General features: G+C 48.1%; 2 protein-coding genes across 4 annotated transcripts in view; one reads left to right on the top strand and one right to left on the bottom strand.

The window, feature by feature from the left end:
• Positions 1-3,054, bottom strand: part of SYT15 (synaptotagmin 15) — a 24,556-nt gene extending 21,502 nt beyond the window's left edge. For all 3 annotated transcript variants that reach the window (XM_025210978.1, XM_025210977.1, XM_025210979.1), the window contains exon 1: positions 1,015-3,054. In XM_025210978.1, coding sequence (XP_025066763.1) covers positions 1,015-1,021 — 7 coding nt within the window. In that variant the 5' untranslated portion in view covers positions 1,022-3,054. The remainder of the gene's footprint in view (positions 1-1,014) is intronic.
• GPRIN2 (G protein regulated inducer of neurite outgrowth 2) overlaps positions 1-7,708 on the top strand; it is a 73,298-nt gene that overhangs the window by 4,365 nt on the left and 61,225 nt on the right. The window lies entirely within an intron of this gene.

Genomic DNA, 7,708 nt, shown 5'->3' with positions numbered 1-7,708 from the left:
TTTCCCTTGACTTTACAGCTTTTTGCTTATTCTTCAAAAAAAAACTGTGTAAGCTTTCACCCCATTCCATTGCCCAGCCTTCCTACCTGTCTCTCTGGTAAATCTTTAACTTAGGAATTAAGGAAACATTAAAATACATGTGACAATATGTATAAATCTATTGCTGTTATGTCTGGGTAACACTTCATTGCAAACTTTAATTTTATAGAACTCTCCACATTACATCACATTTTCCCTTTCTTCATGTTGTGATATACACACACATCCCAACACAATCCTTTAAGAAAGAAAACAAATACAGTAATTTTTGACCAAAAAAAATCAGCTTTTATATGTCCTTGTGTGCTCTCTTGGCTCTATATAGATTACTTACAACAGACACCAAGCAATTATTTGATAGGAGGCCAGTCAGTAAAGGCATATAAACAAAATCAAAGAATTGCAAAGCTTCTTACCTCTTAGATTTACTGAGTTTTATGCTCACAGGTATTCTAGAGAGGAGCTGGACCTACAGATTTCTGTTTGGGTGCATATATGTTTATTATATTATTACTGGTTAGAGAGCCTGGATCAAGGCACTAATTCTCTAGCACGGAAGTCAGGAGGGATTTGAACAATTCCAAAAAATTTGAAAAGCCATCTGCCGAAGTGAGCAGCATGTAAATGGGCTGGATTTCTGACAGGAAGGGAAAGTTCAGTTTAAATTGCATTCATAGGAACCGATATCAGGTAAGAGTAAGAATGAAACAGATGCAGGCATGGGATACCAAAGCTGAACAGCTCAGCTAAGCTGGCTCGGCTTTGCAGGATTGGGGCTCTCTAACGCAGTGCATTGCTCTCTCCCTGGGACCAACCACACACCAAGTCCCCTGATTTAGCCAGGAGAGGGGAAGAACCACACCAACCTGAGCCCCAAGTTTCACCGGGTAGATTCCCATCAGATAGCAACTCCTTGTTTATTCTTGCCCTCCCCAAGGGGTTTGTGGGGTTCTGGATCTCAGCACTGGCACTTACCAGACATGAGTTCTGGTGCATCTCACAGCTGCTAGTTTGGGTCCTTGTCCCTGCAGTGCAGGTCTCCAGCTCACAGCCCCAGCCCCATCTCTTCTGTCCTCAGTCAATAGCAGCTCACTTTCTTGCCTCCCTTCCCCACAGGTGAGCAGCTGGGTAGAGTGAGCACCTCACTTGCAGGGCTGGGGATGCAGCACTAGCAGAGCTGGAGTCTCAGGTGCCAGTTGATGACAGCTTTCCCGCATGGATCTTGTGTTTCTGACAGCCTGAGATTAGGAGGAGGGAGGCAGCAAGTCCCTGGCCAACTACCTGCTGTGTCCCTCCCACATGCCACTAACTACTCCTCCTTCTGGTCACAGATGAGCTCCTTGGTATTTAAAGGGCTGCAGGGACCTGCCAGCTCCTGCAAGCTTGGAAAGGACAATATGTCAGAGCCCTGCAACCAACTCCTCCTAGCCCAGTCTGGGCTGCTTTGCTTTAGGGCATTTATTGCATTCTTCAGATAAAATCACCAAAACCAGGCTGCTTCACAAACCTTTCAACTGTATTTTGCTGCTGGGGTGGGGGAGCTTAGGCAAGATTCTTGTTGCCTGCCTTACTGCTCCAGAAGGCAAGGCTTTATCAGATCAGTGTGTTTGTTTGGTAAGAGAACAGGCATGGTTTATTAAAGTGTAAAGGTGTCTAGTTAATAAAGCGAATTCCTGAGAGGGAAGCTGTGTGAGATGCTATCCTCTCTGTGGCGAGGCAGAGAGGACTGTGTAAGGGTCATTCTAAACTGAGGTCAGAGGCAGAACTTCAGGACAAGGAGTGTGACAAGCCTGGCGGACTTCTGAGCAAAGGTTCTTGGATGGGAGGCAGAGTCTAGTGGTTACAGTACCAGGCTAAGCATCAGGGGACTGGTTCTGGCAGGATTTTACCACAGACATGCTGTATGCAGAGCACAACACTTAACATGCCTGTTTCTCCACCTGTAAATTTTTACTGTCCTGTGTAGTGTTCTTAAAAATCCTTGTATCTTAGTACTACAGAACTTCAAAGCATTATACAATTACGAACTGTTACATTAATCTTGATAAGCCAGTTCAGTTGTTTAAACTCAGATAAGAAAAGAATATATAGTTAAAGCATAATGTATTTAGCAACTGTAAATGGCATTTTATTGACAGTCCTGCAGAACTGATATTGTCTGGAGAACTGGAGTGCAAACTTAGCCAAAACTGCCTCACCTCTGTCCCTCAGCCATGCCCTCAGGAACTTCTTACAAAACTGGGTAGAGCAGAGATCCATTATTTAACATCTTCATAAATAGGCTAGAAAAGAGGGCAAACCACATGTTAATGAGGCCTGCAGTTGAAACTAAATGTGGAGGAGTTGTGAACATCAGTGAGTGCAGACAAATTATACAAAAGGGAGAGATTCAGAACTTATGCATAAATAAAGGGAAATATATCAGAAAAAAGGCTAAGTCATTCATATGGGGGAAAGATACTCTAAAACAGATAATCAGTAAGGGAGAAACCTGGACAGGAGCAGCTTTGGTAGAAGTGCAGCTGTGTTAGTGGATAGTAACTTTAGACCTGCAATTCACTTAACAGATCAGATTCCTACAAGTAACCTGTAATGGATTTGGAGTACACAGTTACCTTTCTTATTAAAGATGAAGTAGTAGTTTTAAATTGTAAGCTTTTCAAAGGAAGGAATGCTAGCTGAATATTCAAAAGCACATACATGCATTACAAGCACAAATCCTACAGAAATCCAATGAAACATGCTTCCAATTCACACAAGCACTTTTTAAATCCATCCCATGCTTTCAAATATGTTTGTCTTTTGTTTATCACAATAAAAGGGGCCGATAACACCATCTGTTGGTTGCTGAACATTTTCCATTTTTGTACAGGAAGTCCTTGACTTACAACTTTTCGAGTTACAGTGAATGGCACTTACGGCCTTTATAAATGTACACCCTGTTTCGAGGTTCTGATGCCGATTTCAACTTTACGACACTCTCGACACAGCTGCCTCCAGCTGGTTGGTCCCTTGTAGTGGGAGGAGGGGGGAGGGAAGTGGTGTGGGAGGGCAGATCAATGGCCCCCACAGCAAGGGAGGGATTGGGTCTGGGACAGGGGCTGGGGCAAAAGCTGCCCAGCTGGAATGGGAGGGCATGGGGAAGGGGTGGGGTAACTCCTGCCACTGTGCACCGCTGATCTGGGAGCGGCTCATCCGGCGGCTCTCACCGCTGCTCCTACCACTGGTCCAGGAGGGCATGGGGGGCAGGGGGCATATGCCCGCAGATCTGTGCAGGGCAGGTGGGCGGGCCAGGACTGTGCCGGGCTACACTCCAGGTGGGTGACAGAAGGCACTAGGAGCAGGGGCTATGCCCTCCTGGGAGGTGTGGGGAGGACGGGATAGGTCCTGCTGCTGCATGCTGCTTGCCCAGAGGCAGCGCAGTGGCTCCACCCTGCCCTGGCTGGGTGAGCAGCAGGAGGGCATAGCCCCCACTCCCAGCATCTTCCACTGCCCACCTGGAGTGCAGCTTGGTGCAGCCCTGGTCCTGCCTCCCCACACGCAAATCTGGGGGCCCGTGCCCCCTGCATGCACTCCCATACCGGTGGCGGGAGCAACAGTGAGAGCTGTTGGATGAGCCGCTCCTGGACCAGCAGTGCATGGCAGAGGAAGCCACCCCACCCGCCCCCCGCCTCTCTGCCTCGCCTGGGCAGCTTTTGCCCCACCCCCTGTCCCAGCCCCAGCCCTAATCCCTCCCTTGCTGTGGGGGCATTGATCTGCCCCTTCACGCCCCTTCCCTCCACCCTCCACACTCCCCCCCACCACAAGGAACTTACCAGCTGGAGACAGCTGTGATGAGCATTGTAAAGAAACCAACCCCTCTTCTATAATATTGTTCCTATGGGAAAATTGGTTCCGAGTTATGACTTTTCGACTTAAGACGCAGTTTTCAGGAACCAACTGCACTGTAAGTCTCAGGACTGCCTGTACCTATTTTTCAATTTCTTATAACTGCCAAATTGTAACCATTTGGTTTAAATTTTACACACCATTTTGAAGTTTTGGCCATTTCCAAAAATAAGCAGTTGTGGAAAATAACATGCTGTTTAAAACATTTCTGGCAAGCTTTCCTTTGCACATCTCTAGCAATAACATGTTTTGGAGAAGGGAGTAGGAATTGAAAGGGTTGTACCAGTCTTTATATCATACATTTGCCTTTTGCCATCTTCAGAAAATCTACACAAATTTGGCCAAGTGATATGCTTTTGAAAAAAAATCACATCTCATATATGGTCATTAAAGCTAGCTTTTAGAAGCTACAGCCTCTGAAGATTTACTTGAAATAAATAGGGTATAATAATTGAATTAAATACTCTAAGATAATGCATACAGATAATTGTTGAATTCAGGTTATGCAGCAAATCATAATTATGGCAAAACAAATATACAAAATATACAAAACAAACAAATTTAAAAACCAAATATACAAACAAATACACAAAATATACACAAATCTCAACTCGTGAACTAAAATATGTGTGTGCACTTAAGAAATTAAAAATGAGTGTTTTTGAAGATAAGTGTTCAGTATTTTCTTCTTCTTTTTACCAGCAAACATTTAACATTTTAGAGGATTCCATGTTCTTGCTACAGCAGATTTTGCCAGATTTGAATGAAAACAGCAGGGATGGTAGCCCTTTCTGAGGGCATGAAGCCTGCAAAGTTTCAAGGAGATAGGTCAAAGGGTTTCAGGGAAACTGCATCTCAAAGTCTTAAAGAAAAACTTGTGTCACTTGTAAGTGTGAATGCACAGGGGGTGGAAACGGCAGGAATGGTAGCCCCTGCCGAGGCCACAAAGCCTGCCAAGTTTCAAGGAGATAGGTGCAGGGGTTTCTGGGAAACTGCACCTCAAGCTGCTGACAAGCAAAACTTGTGACGTGTGACTTTGTGTGTGTGTTAAGGTGTCTGGGGCCTCTACATGACATGGTAGTGTGCCCCAATGAGGTCTCCTCCTCCCCTACAGCCTCAGGCCAGTCCACCACTTTAAATAACAACAGGTAATAAGTAAGCAGCACAGTAGCACTAGCAGCATCTCAGGCAGCTAAACTGTCACAGTGCCTTTCTTTCCTTTCCTGAAGGAGCTTCTCCACCAGCTGCCACCGAACTCTCCCTGCCAGCCCCAGCCCTGGGGCTTAGATGTGTCCAGGGCCCTGTGTCCTTCCAGTCAGCTGACTGGGGACAGGTGCTAGGGGTGTTGGTCTAAGGACATGGCACTGGCAGACAAGGTCCTTTGGGTCAATCTAATCAGATATTTTTTAGTAGACCAACTGAATAGTTAGAGAAATATATCTTAGGAAGCTTTGGGGTTGAAAAACCCTTTGTCACACCGAGGAAGCATCTGCAGTTGGTGTGTGTGCTGTTCCTGGATGGAAGGACAAGCTATGAGCTGCACTTCATCTCCCTCCTACGTAGTAGGTACAGAAACTCATGGACTCAATATAGACATTGGAATTCTGACACACTACAACCTGACAGATTATCTGACTCCCCAGGTACCTCTCCACTTCTACCTGCTACACCTCCGTCACCCACTCACCCCAGCCTGTCCCTCACCCCCTGACGTGATGCCTCCATTTCCATTTTTCACTGACTGGCTTTCTTCCCTGCATTGCATATCAGCCTCTGGCTTCTTTACTATTTCTTCCATGCAGATACAGCACACACACCAACTGCAAGTGTTCCCTCAGCCTAACAAAGGGTTTTTCAACCCAAAAGCTGGCATCCCAGGCAGCTAAGCTGAGCTGGCCTGGAGCCTCACAACTCCACTGCAACCAGCAAGCCTCAGGCCTGTCAAAGATGTGTGCGTGCGTGGTGGCTGGAGGTTATGGCGCCTCCTACCTGTACAGCAAGCCTCAGGCCTGTCAAAGATGTGTGCGTGCGTGGTGGCTGGAGGTTATGGCGCCTCCTACCTGTATTTCACCAGGGGGATCCTCAGTCCTGGCATATCCTGGGATTGCTGTGCCACTGGCAGTCCTACCAGGCCTTCTGACCCTGGCAGAGTGCAGTTTTAGTGGTCATGCCCAGGACCTGGGATCTCCTCCTTCCCCATAGCCCTAGCCCATACCTCCAAGTTCATCCTGGCATGGGAGCTCAGCAGGGATATGTTCTTCCCTTGCTGGCTGGTGATGCAGTGAGTGCCTGATAGTGGGATCTGGTGCCTCTGGACCCCACCATGGAAGCCATGCCCTGTTGTTTGCCAGGCTTTTGTTGTTTGCTACCACCACCATCCAGCTTGCTACCACCAACACCTAAGTTGAGTACTTCGGTCAGAGCAATGCCACCTTTCTACCATTCCTTGCCCCATTTAGTTTAGAAAATCTAAGACAAGTAATTGAAGAACTCCATTTTTTGCATGATGCAGTACCATTAGATACTTGGCCCACATTGGCCGTGCCTGTGGTGGAGGAGGAGACTGGCTGGTGGATGGTGTGCTGGCATGGGACAGTGGATCCCCCTCTTCCATGTCCCCACCGCCTCTCCTATTCTGCCTCCCTAACTCTTCACCAGCACCTCTGTCCACTGATTCAGGATTTGGCTGCTGCATACACTCCCCTTCACCCCCGGGTCACATCTGGCAGCCAGCACATGGACCGTACTGGTCCGCAAGGGACTAAGCCATTTCCTGATGCCTTCCTTCAGCTGCCTCACCAGTGCCTGCACATCTGGTGACAGTGGCTTGTCCCAGACAGGAACATTGATCCCCTGGAAGCTGTCCATTTGGCTCTGAAGTTCCCTCACTACAAGAATCACCTGACTAAGAAGGGCATTGCTAGCCCTGAGGGTCTTGGTAGCCTCAAGGAAGGGTTTGAGAACCACCAAGATCTGGGAGATGGTATCCCATTCAGCTCTGTTAAGTGGGCCACTGATCCCAATCTCCCTGAGCAAGGCCATTTCATGGATGGCCTTCTGTTGCTCCACCAGCCTTTTGAGCATCAGGTATGTGGAGTTCAACCGAGTCTCCACATCCTGCATGATTTTGTGCTGTGGGATGTTCATCTCGGCCTGTTTGTCACACAGCATCTTGCCTCCCTTGATGCTGTGGTGGAAGTAGCCTGCTACCTTCCTGCATTTCAAAACGAGCTTGCTGGTGTTGCTGACGCTGTCACCGCCAGCCCTGTCCTCCTCTAAGGCCTCCCTGACAATGAGGTGGAACTTGTGTGCCACACAACTTTGTTGGCATCACAGATTGGTTTGACTATATTGGCCCCATTCAGTGGCCATGAACCCACAAGTGAGCTCGGCCTACACAATGAGCCACCGCTGCACCAAGTGGTTCATGGCCCCCATGATCTCTGTTGCCGTGTGGGACTCATCTATCACCTCAGCTTGAAGGAGAGCTCACTGACAGCCTGACTGGTTGCACCAGTGCCCTGTGGGGGAGAAGTATGCATGATCTCCACCCCAGCTGCTCCAGATGTCCGAGGTGAAGTGTAAGGCCACCTGAGAATCTGCCTTGCACAGCTCCTCCCTCAAGTATTCCTTGCATGCCTCATACAGGGAGGTGTGGCAGGGCACTGGTTGTGCCTGCCACTTTAGGGGCCTGAAGCTGGCAGCTGCCAGGTGCCTGATTAGGGCAGCCATTTTGAATCTGGGGCTGCCCATATAAACAGGGCAGTTCTGCTGCTGGAGG

This window comes from Alligator sinensis, unplaced genomic scaffold (assembly GCF_000455745.1).
Source record: "Alligator sinensis unplaced genomic scaffold, ASM45574v1 scaffold374_1, whole genome shotgun sequence".
Lineage (NCBI taxonomy): Eukaryota > Metazoa > Chordata > Crocodylia > Alligatoridae > Alligator > Alligator sinensis.
The sequence above is the reverse complement of the archived record's forward strand: the minus strand, read 5'-3'. Positions and strand labels throughout refer to the sequence as shown.